The sequence below is a fragment of the Malus domestica genome, chromosome 07, assembly GCF_042453785.1.
Source record: "Malus domestica chromosome 07, GDT2T_hap1".
NCBI lineage: Eukaryota > Viridiplantae > Streptophyta > Magnoliopsida > Rosales > Rosaceae > Malus > Malus domestica.
In genome coordinates this window covers 36,294,040-36,314,281 of record NC_091667.1, presented here as the reverse complement: position 1 = coordinate 36,314,281, position 20,242 = coordinate 36,294,040, and the positions used below count along the sequence as shown (strand labels likewise).

Below are 20,242 nucleotides of genomic sequence, written 5' to 3'. Positions count from 1 at the left end.
TTTGCAAAACCTTAAGAAATTTGAGGAGGAGAAATCATTTAAACTTAAATTAAATTAAATCAAAATAATCTCAGCTCCCCAAAAATCCTTGTTGATCTTCTTCTTGTTCCCTGAACCTTCCCCAAATTTGAGAGATTTGATTCTCCAAATCAGGTCAGGTTAGGTTTAAGGATTTAGAAATTATGAAGTTGGCGAATCTGAGTTTACCATGGGAATGTTTGATCCCTTTTGACTACTTGCTCAATATATCCCCTCGAATTTCTGTAAAATTAGGGAGAGGATTAGCTTAACGTCCAGTTCAATCCCTAATTTTTCGGTGTTTAACGAATGGAACAGAGATCGGACGCGTAATGTGCCTATTTTGAGTTTGATTTGCGCATCTACGGTGTCGTTTTAGCGGCTGATAGATTTGGACAGTGAACGCTGATGTCGGCCGGATTTTTGGGGCAGCCATTGTTCCCGCTTCTTTTTTAGTCACCAGCGGCGTTGAATTCATTACAACTATTACGTGTATTGATTGTGGATTTTGGCGCGTATGCCGTTTCTTTTTCCGGAAAGCCTAAGGAAATGCCACAAAATATATCGTTGTATTAAACAACAGAAAATGTTATTCACATATTCATTTTACCTCTCACGTACTCTTGCTAATTTATTGTATTACTGATCTTCTTCAATTCATTTGACCGGACGGCTGAAAATTGGGAGGAATGTATGAGACGGAAAAATAAATGTGTGAATATCACTACCCTAAAAAACTTCCATCGTGTAGTATTATTACTAGCAAAGTTTTTTTGGTCGAACTTTTAGTGCAGAAATTGAATTTGTTTATTTATGAGCTAGGTTAGTTAATTTTTTAGTAGCGACTTAAATAGTTGTTAGGGGAGAGGAATTATAGTGGGTTAAATAGTTGTTAGGGGAGAGGAATTATAGTAGGATCGTACATGCACCAAGATATACAAAGGTATTGTTTTCCGCCACTATGGTAAAGCATCATCTACTGAGCTAGGTCAATTAATTATATAAGTGTAATCCCTCTAATTGCACTCAAGCTCAAATTACTTATGTCGTTTCTCTATAAAAACAAAGGAGACCAAACCTTCTGCACCTAAAATAGGTGTGGTCTCTCTGTGGCCTCAATAAGTGACTAACACGTATTTATGATCTTAACTTTGCTTAATTTTGTTTTCATAAATTTAATATGTATCTAACACTCATTGAGGCCATAGAGAAGCTACACTTATTTTGGGTACAGAAGATTTAATACAAAACGAAGGCTTTTTAAACAAAAGACTTAAGCATCTCCCATTCTTGATGGAAAACATTTTACCTCCCAATCATTAAGTAACTGTTACACGAGCAGTAATGTTTTGATGTAAATTTGAGATCAAGGATCTGAGATCGCTTATTCACTTAATCAAACGATCATAGTTCATCTAGTCATAAGATTTATTACAATTATTTTTCTGCTAATTAAAGCAAAAACATGTTTACACATCTTTATTGGAGATACTTTCATTGTTAGAACTAGCTTGAAGGGGATATATCATGCCTCGAAGGGGCATTTGGCAAGGAGATCCGTTATCGCCTTTTCTTTCCTTATTTGTGCAGAAGGATTTTTATCCTTAATCCATAATGAAGCGAGGATGGGACGTATCGGTGGCATGTCGGTAAGTGCTTGTGCCGACCCTCTATCACATGTTTTTTTTTTTGCGGATGATTCAATGCTTTTTTGTTAAGCTACGGAGCTTGAGGTTCTGAATGTTAAGGGTTTGCTCCAACAATGTGCTACAGGGTTTGGATAATTCATTAATTTGGATAAAAGTTTGGTACATTTTAGTGTGGGGTGTTCGCAAGGATTGAAAGCTCACTTGTCACAGATCTTAGGGATTAAACACCAGGAAGGTTTTGGGAAGTATTTGGGCATTCAAGCAGATTTTGGAGTATCAAAGAAAAGCGTGTTTGAAGAAGTACGGAATAGATTAGATGAGAGAATTAATGGGTTAGCGGAACAATTTTTGTCAGTAGCCAGGAAGGAGGTGTTGATTAAGAGTGTTGCGGCTTCTTTACCTATATACATTATATCATGTTTTCAATTGCCCACTCAATTGGCAAAGGAAATTGAACAAGTTATTGCAAGATTTTGGTGGAGGGATCAGAAGACAAAAAAGGGAATTCATTGGATGGCTTGGAACAAAGTTGCAAAATAGAAGGATTCTGGTGGTCTTGGGTTCAAGGAGATTATTGATTTTAACTTAGCTATGTTGGCTAAGGTGGGGTGGCAACTCATATGTAATCCGAACTCATTTTTGGCTAGAGTACTGCAAGCTAAATACTATCCTTCTGTATCATTCATGGATGCACCGGTAGGTAGAGCACTTCTTGGGGTTGGAAGGGGATTTACAGGGAAGGAAAATTCTAAAGGCTGGTGTACGGTGGCGGGTGGGGGATGCGAGGTGTATTCAAACTGCAACAGACCCATGGCTTCCTATACCAAGGATGTTTCGATCTATTTCACGTCATCAGGATATGCCTATATTGGTTGCCAACTTGGTGGATCTGGGGGGTAATTGGAAGCGTGAGGTCATTGAGTTGTGTTTTAATGAAGAGGAAGCCCGTACTATCTTAAGTATCCCACATAGTCGATTTGGATGCCCGAATCGTATGATGTGGCATTATACACAAAATGGAGTTTATTCAGTGAATCGTATGATGTGGCATTATACACAAAATGGAGTTTATTCAATGAAGTCTGGGTATATGGTGGCGCAAAAATGAGTAGAAATGGGAAGCTCGGACGGAAAGGTGTGGGTCAGTCTAGTATGGCTGATAATGGGGATTCGGTGTGGAGGGATATTTGGAGATTGAAGGTTCCACCCAAATTATGTCATTTTGTTTGGAAAGGGTGCAGGAATATTTTGGCAGTGCGTACAAATTTGCAACGACAGGGGATACGTCTGGAGACTAGTTGCCCTTTTTGTGAAGGTGAGGTGGAAACACGGGTACATATCTTATTTTTTTTGCCCATTTGTCCGTGTTTTTTGGTTTGGTTCCCCGCTTCAATTAGATGTGACCATGGTGGTCGGTGTGGATTTTTTGGAATGTCCGAAGTGGTTATGTGCAAAATATGGTAAAGATGGGGAGGCTTGTGACCTTATGCGATGGGTGGTTGGTGGTTTATGGAGGATATGGAAATGTCGAAATAGTTTGGTGTTTGAGAAGGTTGAGGTAAAGCCCCTTGTTGCGATTCAATTACTTAAACAACAATGGGAGGAGTTGAAGGTTTGTGAAGAAGCATAGGTGCACTTGGTACCCCGTGGGCAGCAAGTGAGTAAAGAGGGTCTTCAAGGGTGGATCAAGCCACCTTTTGGAACTTTTAAAATTAATTGTGATGGAGCATAGCTAGACTGGTATAGGTGGTGTTGGTTGGGTGGTGAGGGATTTTGTGGGCATCTTCAAAGGTGTTGGAGGTGTTGGAAAAATTCCTTGTGTCTCGAGTATTATGGCCGAAGCAGAAGCATTGCGAGTGGCTTTGTTGGCTTGTGTGGAGAGAGGCTTTGAATCTGTATAGTTGGAGACTGACTTTTAGGTTCTTGTCGACATGATTCATGGTCATGTACAACTGGAGGCAGTTCTCGATGGTATCTTATGGGATATTCATCTTCTTCAGCAACAATTTGACGCTATTAAGTTCTTATATACTCCTCGTGCCTGTAATGAGGCTACGCATCTTGTGGCTTCTTATGTCACGCGTGTGGGGGGTAGTCATACTTGGGATGGTTTTGAACCAGAGTGGTTGTTTAATACTCTGGCATTTGATGTAAACATTTCGATTCGTATTTAATAATATTCAAATTTCAACAAAAAAAAAATAAAAAGATATACCATCTAATCAGAACGAAATATGAAATGGCTACATTTGTCGCGGGTTTAACCCATTCGATCACCCATTTGAAAATTACGTGGCTTGATCCGCAAGGAAAGAACCATATGTTTATAGTTTTGCTTAATAGTTTTTATTTTTATTTCTTAAGGGAAACAATTAGTGGCAAGTCAAGATTATCCACCCATTTCGGAGACCGAAAAGACTCACGGAAACATTTCAACCTCATTCTGACCACAAGTCTAGCTTCCACACATTTTGCTTAATAGTTTCACTTTTAGTAATTAGTATAGTTAATTGGTATTTTATTTTATTTTTTGAAGGGGTTGTTGCTCTAAATTTTGGGAACAAGAGACACGGGGCGAAGGGGACAGCCGCACAAAATTTGAAAACGACCAACTGTAATAACGAACTGGAAGACCACCTCCTCTAATTTCCCAGCAAGAAAATCGGAGGAGAAACAGAAGTAGAGTTGTCGGGTTTGAAAATGCAGGTAATTGCCAGGCTGATGACCAACAATTTCTCCTAAACATAAGACCTCTTGTTCCACTATATGAACCCATTCTGTCCTTAATCATTTTCCCTCAGCCTCAAACACCGCCCCTCCTCTCCTTTGATAAATTAATACCTAATATCCCGGACCCCGACGTCCAACTCCAAAACTCGCTCACTCGTCCCATCAACCGAATCAAATCATGGGAGGCTGTGCGAGCAAGCCAAAGGAGTTCGACACCCCTCGCCCAGAGACCCTCCCTAGCGAGACCACCAGCCCCAAGAAGGCTGATGGCCCTCAGGAGGGTGAGGCCACTACTACAACCACCACCGCCACTACCAACCAGGATGCGAAACAAGAGGAGACCACCACTGAAGCACCTTTGGTAGACCTCTCAAAGCCAAAGGAGAAGGAGGCTGAGGCTGCGGCCGAGGCTGATGTGGTAGCAACTGAAAAGGATCAAGCCGAAGTTGTTGCCAAGCAACTGGCGGAGATTAATCTCGTTGAGGCTGTGAAGGAGACCAAGGGGAAAGAGCTGGTGGAGGAGCCTGCACGGAAGGCGAAAGAAGAGGAGCCTGCACGGAAGGCGAAAGAAGAGGAGCCAGCGGTGGAGATCAATCCAAAGGCCACGGAGGAGGATGTAGCAAAGGCAGCAGCTCCGGCCGCGGCAGAGGACAAGGCTAAGGATGCACCTCTTGTTATTGTTTGATCGCATTGCATGCGCTTCCAATCCAGCTTTATATTAATTAATGTATCCCAAAATACAAGAACCCTAAAGCCATGAAGTTTATGTGTATGTGCCAGAATTATATATTAAGTAGTGAAAATCCTATATTTTAATTCATTTATATGTATATGCCAGAATTATTTATTAATCATGTATGTTTTAAAAATAAATTTTGTCACAAAAAATGTTAATTAGGACCGCCATTTCCTTCTGTAGATCAATCAAAATTTGTGTTACATATCCTGTTGTGTTACAAACTTTACATGGAAAAAGAAAAAAAGACGTCAATATCCATCCTTCGTTGGTATTAAAAACTATTCTAGTCAAAAGAAGACGTTAATATTCATTCTCTGGTGATATTCCAAACTATTCTGGTCGGTTTCAAACTCAAGTGCAACGGGGCAACTGACCTACTCCAAATCCAATATTCATTCCCTTAGGGGCCGTTTGAAAGCCGGAGATCATTGAATTTTTAAGCATGAAAGAATCCGGCATGAAACTAATAGACAATCATGATCAAGAACTAATCATTCCAAAATTAAAGGAAATTTTATCAAAACATGAACTTCGATAAATCTGTAAAATACTTTGACAATTTGAACATGATACATCAATTACACTAGCATTTTCATTACACTGAAGCATGAAGATTTGATCGTGTGAACGTAATTAAGACAAATATTCGGATGGATTATGGCAAATTCGATATGCTAATTAAGCTGACGACCATTATGATCACTTTCCTGACGCTGCAGGCTCAGCAACCTTCTCCATTGTAAATTCCTCCACATCAGTCTTGCCTTCATCCTTCACAGCCAGCAATATCAGAACCACTAGCAACGGATAGCTCACGGTGTTGAGCGCGAAATTCGTAACCAATTGGGCGAGGAAAGACGCCTTGCGCGTGTCGACTTGCCAAGCAACTGCTGCCCCTGCACTCTGTATTCCCTTGTAGAATCCAACGTACCTGTAAAATACATGCACAAAACACGTATTTAGCATCACAGTTTAAGGCCAAGTCTCGTGCGCGGATTGGAGTATCCAGTCCAATCCAATCACGCGCGCGGAAAATGGCCTAAATGCACAAAGATCACTGAGATTAAAACTTGAGAACCGAGGCACGTTACCTGCTCAGAATTTCAGAGTCATCCGCCAAGGCTCCAATGATCCAGTAAACCATGCTCTGGAACATGGCATCAAGCAACCCGAAGCTGAAATACAACACGAATGGTCCTGCGAAAGCAGATCCCGAGTCCTTAAAATCCAACTTCTCTGGCAAATCGCCGCGAGAGTAGTTGAGCTGGTTGGCAAGTCCGCCAATCCAAATGGCAGTCCCGATGACACCAACCACAGAAATGCCAGCGAAACCCCTCATCCTCCTACTCTTGAAGCTGAAATCCATGATGTGTCCAATCACGACGGACCCCAACATCTGCGCTCCCCAGTAGAACACATTGTTGAATCCTCTGGTCCTCAGATTAAACATAATCTTGTTGACATTGTTGAATTGGTAGGTGTAGAAAAAATTGCTCGACCAAGCTGCCGGCACTATAAGAAGCATTTTCCAATTTATAAACAGCTTGACAATCTCAATGGCCTCAGTTGTGACATTTGAGTACTGAATGTCCGTACACTTAGTCCCGTCGTCCCGGACAACTTTGCTGGGGGGCAGGATAGCGAGGGTCAAAAGAGTCCCGATGGACATGAAAATCATGAACCCGATGTAAGTTGCATCGTTGACGGACGCCGCTTCGCTCCGGTGGTAATTAAGAACAAAGGGGATTAGTCCTCCGATGACGCCGCCCATGTTGAAAATGCTCCAGAAAAGCGAGATGTACGTCCCCTTTCGATTCGGGGGAGGGTATGACGTCATGATGGCACCTTGACCGACCCAGAGGAGGCCAGCGCCGATTCCGAGGATTGCTCCGGCAACAACAGCAAAAGCCTGGTGCTTATGGTGGTTATAGTAGAGGAATGAGCCGGCGTATAGGACGTAGGTGGAGCAGGCGGAGAGGAGGGTGAGGCGGGGGCCGAGGATGTTGTAGATGCCGCCGCCGAGGATACCGAAGACGGCGAAGGTGGTGTAGAGGGCGGTGGAGGCGTTGTTGGAGGCGGTCGGATCGACCTGGCCTCCGCCGCCCATGCCGGAGAGGGCGTTGAACATGCCAGGGCAGCAGAAACAGACGAATCCGATCAGACTCACTTGGACAAACGGCGAGTTGTACCTGAACTTCGACTGGGGCACCTCCGTCCCTCCCGATTCTTCCACTCCTTCGAAACCCATCGAATCCCAGATGATAAATTTAACGACTTTTTGACAATTCGATTATAAAGCTCCTCCCTTTTGGAAGCCAAACCCTTTTTTTCGAGCGATATTCTAAACTAATCTAATTTACGAAAAACGGGATTTGAGTGGAGAGTGGAAGGATCTGAAATTACGGGTAAAGAGTGTGATGAACTGACAATACGTGATTGTGAATAGCAGATGGATTTAGCTAGGGATGATATAGTCCAGGACTAATTGCAAGGCTCAAAACGGACAAAGACTCTTGGATTGGACAAAGTGCATAGCAAATGACAATTTCTAGAGTCCAGGCTTTTTCTGGGATTTCAGAATCCAGCGGGGTGTGAGAATGGCGCTGGAGAAAGGTCGGATTATAAACCCATAATCCCAACGGGACGGGATATGAAACTGCATAAAAGAAATAAAAATATTACTAAAATAAGAAATTTTTTATGGGGTCAAGGAATCAGTCAGATTCAAATTTTCAATCACTTGTTAGATTATAGGTGGAAAGGAATCTTGTATTTTAATTCCTGTGTGGAAATGGCTATATGGTCCATAAAATCCTGCTTAGGTGCTGAAAGAAGAGTAGCAAGTGCTGTTGAAAAATTAATTACAAATAGACACGTGTTTGTATAATTAAAATTAGAAATTATGATTGGACACTTGTTTATTTGTGATTAGGTTTCAACAACACTTGTTGCTTTTCTTTCAGTAACAAGACATACCATGGTACAAGAAAAGAGAGACAAAGTGTGAAGAGCAAAAACAACTTAGATATGGGGAGTGCTAATGAAATAAATACACATGAGTACAATATTAAACATAATTCTATTTCATTGATACTGGACGCTACATTAACAGTATATTATTTCTTTGGTGCAAAACGTTGTTGTAACCAACTTAATTATTCTCATGTGTGTAACATACAACCCTTCTCTTGTTTTTCCGTAACATCAAATGATCCAATAATTAATATAACTTGGTTTTATATCTAATTTGCAGGCGTAGATATTCGAGTAATTGTTAATTAAGAGTGGCGTTGTTGTTTTCGACTTTTTTGGCATACGTCACAGAAAAGTTAAGTTTGGTTTGACAAAACCTTCAAACGCATGTGGCATTATTAGCTCATTAGACGGCCGGCCGGCCGGCAAGCAACTTTCATAATCTTGTTCAGTGTTAAAGACCCATTTGCCCCTGCATTGTTGTATGTAAGCTCGTCTGAAGAGACTTACATACAACGATAATGTTATAATATAATAGGCCTAATAGGATTATTAGTTTCCGTGGCAACATGGTAGTTGGAAGATAGCTCATGTGGTAAACAAAAAAACAAAAAAAAACACAAGGATTTAAGTCATTATGGTGAAGTCTGTTAGATTTATACCCAAAATTGAAAATTTCGTCAACTCTCCATTAATTATTGGCACATGAGGCTCACAAGGAGACTATTAATCCACTTAAGCCTATAAAATATTATATTGTTGTGTGACAGGATGACTAACTTGGAATATTGTTTCGTCAAAGCTTATGTGGTGTACCATCCTGTGTTTCAGGCATACTAAAAAATCTCTCTATCAATAATAGCGTTAGAGAAAGGATAAAGGGATGATGTAGATTTCAAGATGATAGGATTTGGCTCTACACCATTTTTTGTTGTAGTTTTTGGAAGTGGATGAGATCCTAATTAGATGAAAACAAAACACCACGACCCTTAACCTACAACAAGAGAAGACAAACGCATCAAATATCAAGTTGAAATCTGGGGACCATGTATCTAAAAGTCAACATTTGGATTCAACAAATCAAACTGGAAACACAAGGGATTATGCTCCCCCGATTACGACGCTTCAATTTAAAAAATAAAAGTAAAATATTTCACTTTATGTGTGGTCATGTATTAGTATAATATAATGAAAACCTAATAAGATGATCCAGGAGCAATGCTCAAGCCCTTTCGAGGCCCCTGGAGCGACACTAAAACCTCCACCGAAGCCTCTCAAGAACAGCTCAAGCATTGCTCGAGTGGCTACTCTTTAAAAGTCTTAACATGTCCTAAAACTACTTAGTACTACGGTCTAGTGATATTTCTCTTCACTTGTAAATGAAAAGTCTTCCACATTATTAGCAAACTCATTGTAAGACTTAGCTCACTTCCCCCACTTTCTTAGTATATATACTATCGTTTGTTCAAAATAAAAAAAATAAAAAAAAAAAAATAAAATAAAAAAAAAAAAAAAAAACTGTCCTAAAAACACAAAGTAGGATTTAGACAGCCCAACCCAAGCATCTACCAGCAAAAACACGACAAGCAGGGGGGCCTCTGAAACACAACGGCCCAAAGGAAAACCTGATCCACCTTAAACATTCACCTCTGAACTGGATGAAAGAACAATAAGACGACAATTTGCAAAATGGTGAGTTCCAACCCAAAAAAATTCAATTCCTTTATATGATTTGGCATCTATCACTCTCATTGCAAAAATCTGACACCCTTTTAGTTAATCACAGCTCATATTAAGTGGACACGTCCTACCTTTCGGCTAAAACAACGACGAAAGCATCCTACGGTGAAAAATGTCTGGTGTGGAAGAGCCCAGTAACTAGTTGAATTGGCGAACAATTGAGAGAAGTCAAACTCTATGCTCCTTTCTTGCGGTTCTGAAGCGAAAATCCTGATTCCTTTGCATTATCTTGATTAGTTGTTTCCTCGATCATTCGAACACCATCAGATCCTTCTGATGAAGCATCATCACTGTGCGTGCCTCCAGTTGATCCAAGGGTGGAAGGATTGTTAACCAAGCTTTTGTAGATACTTAAGGCTTGAGAGATCATGGCAGCAGGATTATTTGAAGCACTAGGAAGCAACACTGTTGTGCCCTGCAAAACCGTTCACGAAAAAGAAGGCAAAATACTTTATCAATCAACTAAGCATTCGTTAGACGCAGCATATATGTTATCCAAAGTTAGACGGTTTGGTTTTCACCTGTTTAGCGATATTACCAAAGGCACCAACGTACTGCTCAGCAATTTTCAAAGCAGCTGCCTGCAAATCAGACCATAATATTAGTTGCTTTCCTCCACACGTACAAAGCACGTGAAAAAGAGTTTCATAAAAGCTGTATACCACATGATCATTGCTTATAAGGAAAAACTCTTGCCTCTAGAAGATGCAATGCACATAGGATTTATGGGGGACGGGCAAAGTAACAGTAAATCAGAATGAAAAAGAAAAAACAGTAGCCAGTTAAAAGTCCATACAAGGAATAAACAAACAAACAAAGATAAAGATCCCAAAATCCCAATAACCAAGATAAAGAGCCCGCAGTGTTGCAATATTTTTTCAAAATAATAGGAAGCCTATTTGACAAGATACAGGAGGGGTAACCACATGATATTACATACTTATATGAAAATAACAGTATAATCATTGTAGCGGCTGACAAGTGTGATGTGTTGGACTTGAAAATATCTAGTAATCCTGAAGGGTTAGAAAGAACTGCAAAGATGGGAATGTGAATGTGTAAAACATAGGAAAGTTAGTTGCTCTGTGATTGCTGCATGAAGATGTTGCAAATCTCTGAGGAAGAAATTATTTTTCCAATTATACACCTTTTATTAAACATTAACATTACTTGTAGCTGAAGGTGTAGTTTGGAATCCCCTGCTTGAATATTCTATGCATTAATTGCTTTTTTTTTATAAGAAAACAAGTCTGCCTATTTCAAAACAAGCACAATGAAGGGAATTTAAGAACTCACCTCTGCACCCCCACTTTCATTGAGAGACTTTGACACAAGGGAAATTCCTCTAGATGTTGCATTTGCTTTAGCAAGAATGGATTGCGCTTCTCCTGTAAAAAGAGAATGGAGAATTCAACGGAAGTATGACTAAAGGACCACAAACATCAAATGTCCACAATATATTATTGCACACTACTGGGACTAGATTATATCAGAACTTTATCTACCTTCTGCCGCTAAAATTATAGCACTCTTCTTTCCATCTGCGATGTTTATGTTGGCCTGCCTTTCTCCTGTGAAAAAACACATTAGTTTCTGCCAGTGCATATTCCTACTTTACAGAGTAACTAAAAATACTTCAGGTAAAGGAAGTCCACAAATTCAAAAAGAAAGCCATCATCTGTTTGCGATCCTAGGGCCTAAGTCTAACTACAGCGTTTCACTTGCACCATGTATAACTGAAATATCAAACAGACGTGGAGGTCTGTACCCTCAGACTCAAGAATTTGAGCTCTCTTTTTTCGTTCTGCTTCTGCTTGCATCTCCATAGCTTCCCTCACCGCACGAGGAGGAGTTATGTCCTCTACACAAGTAGGAACGGTCAAACATTTAGAAAAGATTTCTGAAGAAAATAACAAATAGTATCAGACAAAACACTTGCAAAAGGGATCTATTACTTATTTCATAGCGGAGGCACTCCAACCCCCATGCTGATGCAGCCTTGTTGAGAATTGTCTGCAGAATGATGCCACTCATATTATTTCTTAACCTAAAATGTTAGCTTACAAGGAAAATGAGGTCATTAAGCTGCTGAAACAATCTTTAATAACAAGTCTAGACAATCTTAAAGCATCGCCCCCATCAGATATTTTCTTGTTACCAGAAAATTATCACATAAAATCATAAAAATACGGGACAAAACACTCTTGTCAGAGACTCAAACCAACATTATTACTTCAAACAAGAACAAGTCTTTCCAGAGTTTTAATCGTTACAGTTATTAGAAGCAAAAAAGGAGATTAACATACCACTATCTCATCATTGAGGGATTCTCTTTCCTCAAATGTCTTGTCAAGAGTGATTTTCCCGATTGCAATACGCATGGTAGTCTGTGCAAGCTGAATAGCTGCATTAATAGGATTGTCAACACCATAGGAGGCCAGCATAGGATCCACAATCTGCACCCACACAAGAAATAATAAAAAAGAAGCTCTCAGTGACCCAGTAATGAAACACGGCGCACAATCCCAATTCAGGAATGTGATATTACCCTAACATAAAGCACACCATCAATCATAAGGGCGACATTGTCCTTGGTAATGGCGGACTGGTCAAGAACATTGATGACCTCTTCTTTCAAGGAATGCACATAAGCAATCCTATCCACAAACGGAATCAAGAAATGGATTCCAGACGGCAGAGTCTTGATGTACTTTCCGAACCGCTCAATCACAAAGGCCTTCTTCTCAGGCACAATCCGAATGCCCCAATTCCTGGGAGGCGTAATCCCATAGCTTCTACACATAAAACCCGGAGTAACTCACCGAGACGCACAAACTCGCCGGACCCGTAATTTCAAAAACCACAAACACGCAAAACCCAAATCAAATCTGCAAGTCATTTCTGATTTTACCGATAACACACCAAGCCAATGCACGCAAAAGAGTAAATTACCTTAGATCGCGGCTGCTCCGGTAGTTTCGAACGGCAAGCAGATTGTGCGACGGTGCGAACGCAGACGGAGACGGAGACGAAGACGGAGAGAGAAGTGGGGTCGACTGTTTGAGGATTAATGACGAGCAGGTGGTGAGCGCTCTGAGGCCGGCGGATTGGGAGGCGTGGAGGTGCCTCAGAGCTCGCAGCGAATTGAGGGAATTCAGCTTGAACATACTCATCTTCTTCGCTGTTGCGGATTTCCGTGGTGGTAGTAAGAATTTCAATGGGCGGTTTTACAGAGGCGAAGACGAAGGAGACGAAGGGTTTTTATAAAGCCCTTCTTGTCATGTTGGAGAATCAAATCTGATCTGACTACTCACTCGCGGCTTATTTTCTCTCACAAAATATAATTCAGCTATTTTTCTCTTCTGGAGGTTCGATTTAATATTTAATTTAACAAAATTTATTATTTAACTTTAAAAAAAAAATTCCTCTCATTTTATTTTAAAATTTTTACTTTTGGTTTTCAGATATAATTGCGGCATTTACCTGAAATTTGCTTGCCCAAAACCCGACAGCATTACCCGAAAATTACCAATACATTTTTGGGTATTTTGAGTGCATCGAAAACAAGGTTCGTACACACCAAATGTATTAATACAGTTAATTGGAAACTTAAAATCTAATTAATTGTATTTTGACAATTGTTTGGTGTGTTATCGGTAAAATCTAAAATGAGCAGTTATATTAGTTAGAAACTTGAAATCTAACAATTGCATTATGATACTTACCGAACCATGTTTTCTCCTAAATCAAGGTCCCAAAAATTCAGCTAGTTTCAAATTGAATACAATATCATTTGAATTTTTTTTTTTTTTAGAAAAAGTACGATATTCATTTATTTGGAATAAATCGTACAAATCAAAAGATAGGATGCTAAATTTTGAATAGTGCTATATACATTCATTTTTACTTCTTACATCTTTCTCAATTTCCGACTTCAATCAAATGATTTAAAGAATATAATGGACTAAAAAAACCAAAGAGTGTAGGAGTATGAACGAAAATCTATTGAGATCACACAATTAATGAGATAAATTATAACAATTTTGAGACATGTAAATAGGTAAAATATGTAACACAGTATAATAAAAATTATTTGAAGTGGACAATGAGTCACAGGACTTAATCCAATAATCAAGAAAAATAGAATTATATCTAAAATAATGTTAGAGCAACTAAGTTTTTAAATCAAAATTTACAAACCAAATAATATAATTATTAATAATTAAATTATTACTTAAACTTTAATTAACGTGCTTATTTTATATTAACGACACTTCATTTGATTTGCAAATTTAGTTTAAAATTTTCAACTCCATTGCATCCAAATAACTAAAGATAATTAAGTTGCAGGCACAAAATTTGACACCCGATATATTTTGGTCTAACAGAAAACCAAAACCTAATGAAATATTGCTTTTGAAGACAAAATTTATCGATCCAAAGTCAACCAAACTTTTAAAATTTGCCCACATGAACTCTCGAACAAAAGGAATGATGACTAGCCAATTCCACGAGGAAATTAAACTACATTCCGAAAGTACGCAAAAACAAACACTCTTCATTCGTCTGTAACGATGGTTCCCCTCTCGCTCACATAGATACCATCAAGAAACTTCCTGATATCCTTGTTCTTGACATGGCATTTCTGTCGAAACAAATACGATAAATAAGGTATCAGCAAGCGAGCGCAGCATTTTCCATGATACATATTGTCTGCATAACGAGAGATAAAAGCCAGATCAATAGCGGGAGAGAGAGAGAGAGAGGGACCTGGTTGATCAGGGCACAAGACCGAGAAACAAGCTCGATATCATTTCCATCCAAGATAAGCTCATCCTTGACCTTCTCAGATCGGGTGATATTAACACCGTCAAGCATATCCACCTTCCTCACCTGATTGAGCAAGCAGACCAATCATCAAGACGAATGGACTAGAAAGCACAACATTACCAAATACAAAAAGTTGTTTCATGGTTCAAAGGTACAAACAGTTCAACCTAACCTACGACATCAATCTGCAATCAAACTTTTCACTTCTCATAAATCACAAACCATGTCATTCGGCTCTTTATAATCCAATGAAGTAATTTCGAACATCTTATTGCGTTCAAAGACGGTGAAAATCACCAAATTTTAGCAGAAAAATGAATGTAAATGGTAGAAAGCTAACTGGACCATCCCGTGGACATAACATAAAACACGAATCAAGCAATCGGAACCAGAAACCGACACATTTCTACAACAACGATAGGAGAGATTCATTCTTCTGGTGTCCATTACAATAGAAAATGTCAATATGCAATCTTTTAAGGATTAATTACATAAGTCATCTGCAAGGACTACATTACACCAATGACAGCGAGGACTACTATATCTAATGCCACCTTATGCATAACATGCAACTATGTATACGGTCGAACAAAAGTAAGGAATTGTAATCACTCCAATCATGCCCACTCTGAATTCAAAACGAGAAAGAAAGAAAAAAGCGCATGGCATCACGATACCTTGTGCAATTCTGCAACATCAACAGGAAAATAATAATAAATCTCAGCCTAAAATGGCAATGAAATCTCACATACATTCACAAATCAAACAGTTGAGACAAATCATTGAGCTGAACAAAACCCAAAAATGCACAACAAACATCAAAATCAAACTCAAATAACCACAAAAACAAATCAAACCCAGTTAAAATCTGGCAAAATGGTGCAAAAGGGTACCTTCTTTTCACCCAAAAAGTTACGGATCTCGATCGCCTTGGCCTCATTAGTGATGGAGGCATTGATGGGAAAATGAGCATACACGAAACGCATCTTGTAGCGGTACCCCTTGGTGACGCCGGTGATGAGATTTCCGACGTGGGAGAGGGCGGTGCGGATGGCGGCGCTAGTTTTGCGGGTGCCGAACCAGGCCTCCACCTTCAGCTTCCGCTTTCCGGTCTCCTCGTCGGTGACGAGCTGAAAGTCCAGGTTCAAGTGCTTGAAGTTGCGGACGAGCTTCCCGCGAGGGCCTTCGACCTCGATGATCTTGGCGTGAACCTTGATCTTGACACCGTCGGGGATGTCCATGGTCTCGGAGGAGAGGATGGTCTTCATCTCCGCTGCTGCTCTGGTTGTTTCTCTCTCTCTCGCACTGCGGCTCCGGTTGGTGCGTGTGTGATTTGGGCGAGACAGGGAACCCTAACGTCTTGTGAAATGTTTATATAGGATGTTAAACCCCTAAGACTTAATCTTGTATGGGCCAGGCCTTGCCGATCGTAGCCCAGAGAATGAAAGTGATATGGACCTGGGCTTGATTTTCAAATTATGGTAAAGGTTTTGGGCTTTTTCAAAAATAGTAATAGTTGGCCAGGACCAAGGATCGCCCCATCAAAACATCTCTAAAGGAAATGTCAAAATATCCACATAAGTTATAACAGTAAAAAAAGATCACACTAATATTCTCCAACCAAAATGTCAAATCTTATGTGGCGATGACATGGATTGGCAGCAAGAGAGTTGCTGTCAAATTTGACAGCAGCTTCAAAATTAATTATTAATGGCTTTTATTAATTTTTATTGGTTTAATCATCATTGTAATTAATGTTGTTGTTGACCCTTTCCCTTTTGTTCAATCAAGGTAAGTGAACAGTCCCCTCTTGTTAAAAATAAATGGTGAACGGTTCGGATTTCATAATTATTAAATGTCTTTTATTAAGTTTTTATTAATTTAATCATTTATTTTATAATATAATAAAATAATAATTTAATTTGACATATCCGATGGACAATAAAACTTTAAAAGATGTCAAAATGCCACATAGGCTATCAAATTTAAATTTTATGTTCAAAATTTGACATCTCATTTGGAGATGCTCTCACCTCGTAGATTAAAACATTTTAAAGTATAGTTTTATCAAAAAGAAGAAACAAGATAACCAATTAAAAAATTTAGTGAAAGCTCATAAGAAATTAATAAGAAAGAAAGATGTTAGTAACCTTTATATTTGGATTTTTTTATAACTTTTTTTACATGACACGTAATATTTTTAAACAAAAAACAAGACTTTTCTTTGAAATTATAGTTTCTAGTTTTCATCTTTAATATCTAGCCAAAAGCTTTAAAGGTATTTTTTGTGCAAAAACATGACATTTGGAGAAGTAAAAAGATCCAAATACAAAGGTTGCTTGCACTTCTCCTTAATTAAACCACAACACAATTTTCTTTCTCTGCATGTGGTTCAATATCTTAGTAGCTAGAGTGTTAGGTTTTTACTCATCATGCATCTCGGATTCGAAACTTATTATCCCCAAACTAATGTAATAGTTCCAAACTCTTTCTACTCTTAATAATAAATTCTAAAAATTGAATTAAAATAGTGGTCATGAATCTCGGGTTTAAAAGCCCTAACTAACCTTGTGTTGGATTTCGAAAAGCCCAATTAAAAATAGCCTTGTTTACTACAAGTAGGCGATACATACTGCACAAATTTAGGTCATGTCTGATGCCTAGAATTAACACTAGGTTGCATATCGTAACATCTCACATCTTTTTAACTTTCAAACTCCACCCTTTGTTTTGTTTTGATCTTTCCGCCGCCACAATAAGTCTAGAAGGTTTAACCATATGACTGACTAGCTACAAAGGATGTCATGCCATGGCCGAAGGCATAAGGATGCCATGCCATGCCATGCCATGGCCGAAATCATCGTGATTGAAAGCAACGTTGCACGCCTTGTTCACCGGTCATTAGGTCAAGTCAGGCCATGGGTTGGAACAGATATATAAATATGTCTGCCTTCTCAAGGAAAATATATATGCAAGAATTAATGTAACAGTAAACTCACTCCTCCGTACCGTTCCAAGCACAGACTCTTATCATTTCGAAACTATCGGGTCTTTGTTTGTGCTTGACAACACATATACACACTACCTGCAAAAACACCACAAACATCTTCAGCCTTCAGGCAAATCTTGCAGAAGGTTGTTTCTGTTTTTCCATCTCTGCTCATCTTTCTCCTCAGTAACATCCATGGCTCCTCCAACAAAATTCTTGGCAGGCAGCTAGCAATTAAATGACTAGCCAAAGTTGGACAATTCGTAGTAGCAAGACGTAGGTATATAGTATTCAAACATATATAGTGATGAATTTAAATTCTTACCTCTATTAATTAACAAATGAGGCAGAAGTTATCTCGTAGTAAATAAACAAGGATACAAGCAACAACCATCTTCATCTGCTGATCATCTTCATCTGTACGTAAACTTACTTATTATGTATTTAATTAGAGCTGAGTTTTGACTCTTGAGCTTCAAGCATGGCCTAACTCCGACGAACAAACGACTATTTCACAATGTTTTGATCGTTTGGGAAGCTAAAAAAGTATTCTTCCCAAACCTCCTTCGTTTGAAACTTATGGAGTGTAATTAATAACTTCTTCAAGACCAACGCATTAGTGCATACTGTTGGAAAATATTAGTATTTTGGTTTATTTGAATGTTTGGTTTTATGGGCTAAGCTCGTTAGAATTAGGTTTTGTTAAAGATTAGGGTTAGTTTATTATAAATGGGGTGCTTTGTTATTCATTAGAGAACAAGTTAGTCACAATGTAGTCTCTTAGGGTTTTGTAGCCGTTTCGGCATTCTCAGTTTGTTTAACAATATTCTTATTATTTGTTAGTCTTGTTCGTTGCACACTCTGATATTCAACTTGGTATCAGAGCAGGTTTGATCCTTCGGGATTTAATCTGCTTCGGGTTGGTATCTATTTGCTTGTTTCCGTTGTCGTTCATGTTCAGATTGTTAGTTGGTATTGATTGTTTGCAAGAAGAAAAAAATTGTTCGTTCGTTTTTTATCTTGTGACTCTGCTTCTGCACCTTTGAACACTGCAGCATGCAGGAGTATCCGCAAGTCTGTATTGCTACAAAGGAAAAAAAAAATTTGGTTGGATTTTTTGTTTGTTTGTTCAGAAGTTGGCATCGGTATTGGCATCAGCATCGGCATTGGCATTGGCATCGGCTTTGGTTTTGGCATCAGCATCGGCATCGGTATTAGCATCGGCATCGGTATCAACATCAACATCGACATTGGTATTGGCATCAGTATCAGTATTTGCATTGCTCGTTTCCGTAGTCGTTCATGTTCAGATTGTTAGTTGGTATTGATTGTTTGCAAGAAGAAAAAAAATTGTTCGTTCGTTTTTTGTCCCGTGACTCTGCTTCTACACCTTTGAACACCGCAGCCTGCAGGAGTATCCGCAAGTCTGTATTGCTACAAAGGAAAAAAAAATTTGGTTGGATTTTTTATTTGTTTGTTCAGAAGTTGGCATCGGTATTGACATCAGCATCGGTATCGGCATCGGTATTGGCATCGGCATCGGCATTGGCTTTGGTATTGGCATCAGCATCAGCATCGGTATTGGCATCGGCATCGGCATAGGTATCGGTATCGGCATCAACATCGGCATCGGCATTTGTATTGTCATTGGCATTGAATTTTTTGTTTGTTTGTTCAGAAGTTAGCATCGGTATTGGCATCAGCATCGGCATCGACATTGGTATTGGCATTGGCATCGGCATCGGCATCGGCATTGGCATTGACATTGGCTTTGGTATTGGCATCAGCATCGGCTTTGGTATTGGCATCAGCATCGGCATCGGCATCGGTATCGGCATCGGCATCGGTATTGGCATCGGCATCGACATTGACATTGGAATTTGGAGGCTTGCATCCACATCTGCTTGTTGGCAAACTCATGTCGTGTACCGCCATAAGTTTGACGGGGGGGGGGGGTGTTGGAAAATATTAGTATTTTGGTTTATTTGAATGTTTGGTTTTATGGGCTTAGCTCATTAGAATTAGGTTTTGTTAGAGATTAGGGTTAGTTTATTATAAATGAGGTGCTTTGTTATTCATTAGAGAACAAGTTAGCCATAATGTAGTCTCTTAGGGTTTTGTAGCCGTTTCGGCATTCTCAGTTTGTTTAACAATATTCTTATTATTTGTTAGTCTTGTTCGTTGCACACTCTGATATTCAACTCATACTATGTCTCATGATGTCCGTTAAAATCAATAACTTCAAGTACCTTTAGATGCGACAAGAAACAAAGGAGGCACAATATCTGCATTACGTATAATGTTTAAATTCTTATTTTTATGGTTTTTTCTTTTGGATAGTAATTTTTATGTGCCATTTCATCCGGCACACTTTTATTTTATCTCTTATTAAATATATAAAAAATAATCAAAAAGCATAAATAAGCAGATGCGTTCAAAAAGATAATGAGATGTGCAAAAATAAATCGTTTCCATTTTGTGCCGCCACCAGGGCCATATGGTAAGTTGCTTGTTGCAATAAGTATTGGGAGTTGGGAGACTTAACCTCCATATGACTAGCTACAAACAATGTCA

General features: G+C 39.1%; 6 protein-coding genes across 7 annotated transcripts; 3 read left to right on the top strand and 3 right to left on the bottom strand.

Moving 5' to 3' along the window:
• Nucleotides 1-2,771: 2,771 nt before the first annotated feature.
• LOC103410399 (uncharacterized) lies at nucleotides 2,772-3,297 on the top strand. The gene is made up of 2 exons (XM_008349102.1): nucleotides 2,772-2,982; nucleotides 3,065-3,297. The coding sequence occupies exons 1-2, from the start codon at nucleotides 2,772-2,774 to the stop codon at nucleotides 3,295-3,297; spliced, it is 444 nt and encodes a 147-aa protein (XP_008347324.1).
• A 1,278-nt stretch (nucleotides 3,298-4,575) lies between these two features.
• Nucleotides 4,576-5,082, top strand: LOC103410400 (uncharacterized). Its single transcript, XM_008349103.1, has one exon. The coding sequence runs from the start codon at nucleotides 4,576-4,578 to the stop codon at nucleotides 5,080-5,082; it is 507 nt and encodes a 168-aa protein (XP_008347325.1).
• A 566-nt stretch (nucleotides 5,083-5,648) lies between these two features.
• Nucleotides 5,649-7,856, bottom strand: LOC103410338 (UNC93-like protein 1). The gene is made up of 2 exons (XM_008349055.4): nucleotides 6,228-7,856; nucleotides 5,649-6,067 (listed from the first exon to the last, which is right to left on the bottom strand). The coding sequence occupies exons 1-2, from the start codon at nucleotides 7,382-7,384 to the stop codon at nucleotides 5,836-5,838; spliced, it is 1,389 nt and encodes a 462-aa protein (XP_008347277.1). The 5' UTR covers nucleotides 7,385-7,856; the 3' UTR covers nucleotides 5,649-5,835.
• Nucleotides 7,857-9,806: 1,950 nt separating this feature from the next.
• On the bottom strand, nucleotides 9,807-14,076 carry LOC103439970 (uncharacterized). 2 transcript variants are annotated; one of them, XM_008378624.4, is made up of 9 exons: nucleotides 12,802-14,076; nucleotides 12,398-12,644; nucleotides 12,156-12,305; nucleotides 11,805-11,862; nucleotides 11,618-11,710; nucleotides 11,355-11,420; nucleotides 11,146-11,237; nucleotides 10,371-10,430; nucleotides 9,807-10,264 (listed from the first exon to the last, which is right to left on the bottom strand). In XM_008378624.4, the coding sequence occupies exons 1-9, from the start codon at nucleotides 13,020-13,022 to the stop codon at nucleotides 10,025-10,027; spliced, it is 1,227 nt and encodes a 408-aa protein (XP_008376846.1). In that variant the 5' UTR covers nucleotides 13,023-14,076; the 3' UTR covers nucleotides 9,807-10,024. The 2 variants fall into 2 exon arrangements, with proteins under 2 accessions (XP_008376846.1, XP_008376848.1); XM_008378626.4 differs by having other exon boundaries at nucleotides 12,398-12,641; nucleotides 12,802-13,616.
• Nucleotides 14,077-14,221: 145 nt separating this feature from the next.
• Nucleotides 14,222-18,214, bottom strand: LOC103439969 (large ribosomal subunit protein uL6). Its single transcript, XM_008378623.4, has 3 exons — nucleotides 15,573-18,214; nucleotides 14,620-14,742; nucleotides 14,222-14,494 (listed from the first exon to the last, which is right to left on the bottom strand). The coding sequence occupies exons 1-3, from the start codon at nucleotides 15,945-15,947 to the stop codon at nucleotides 14,408-14,410; spliced, it is 585 nt and encodes a 194-aa protein (XP_008376845.1). The 5' UTR covers nucleotides 15,948-18,214; the 3' UTR covers nucleotides 14,222-14,407.
• Nucleotides 18,215-18,397: 183 nt separating this feature from the next.
• On the top strand, nucleotides 18,398-19,687 carry LOC139197844 (putative uncharacterized protein YER190C-A). The gene is made up of 7 exons (XM_070825840.1): nucleotides 18,398-18,402; nucleotides 18,557-18,632; nucleotides 18,724-18,742; nucleotides 18,802-18,939; nucleotides 19,151-19,246; nucleotides 19,347-19,574; nucleotides 19,680-19,687. The coding sequence occupies exons 1-7, from the start codon at nucleotides 18,398-18,400 to the stop codon at nucleotides 19,685-19,687; spliced, it is 570 nt and encodes a 189-aa protein (XP_070681941.1).
• The last annotated feature ends 555 nt before the right edge of the window (nucleotides 19,688-20,242 follow it).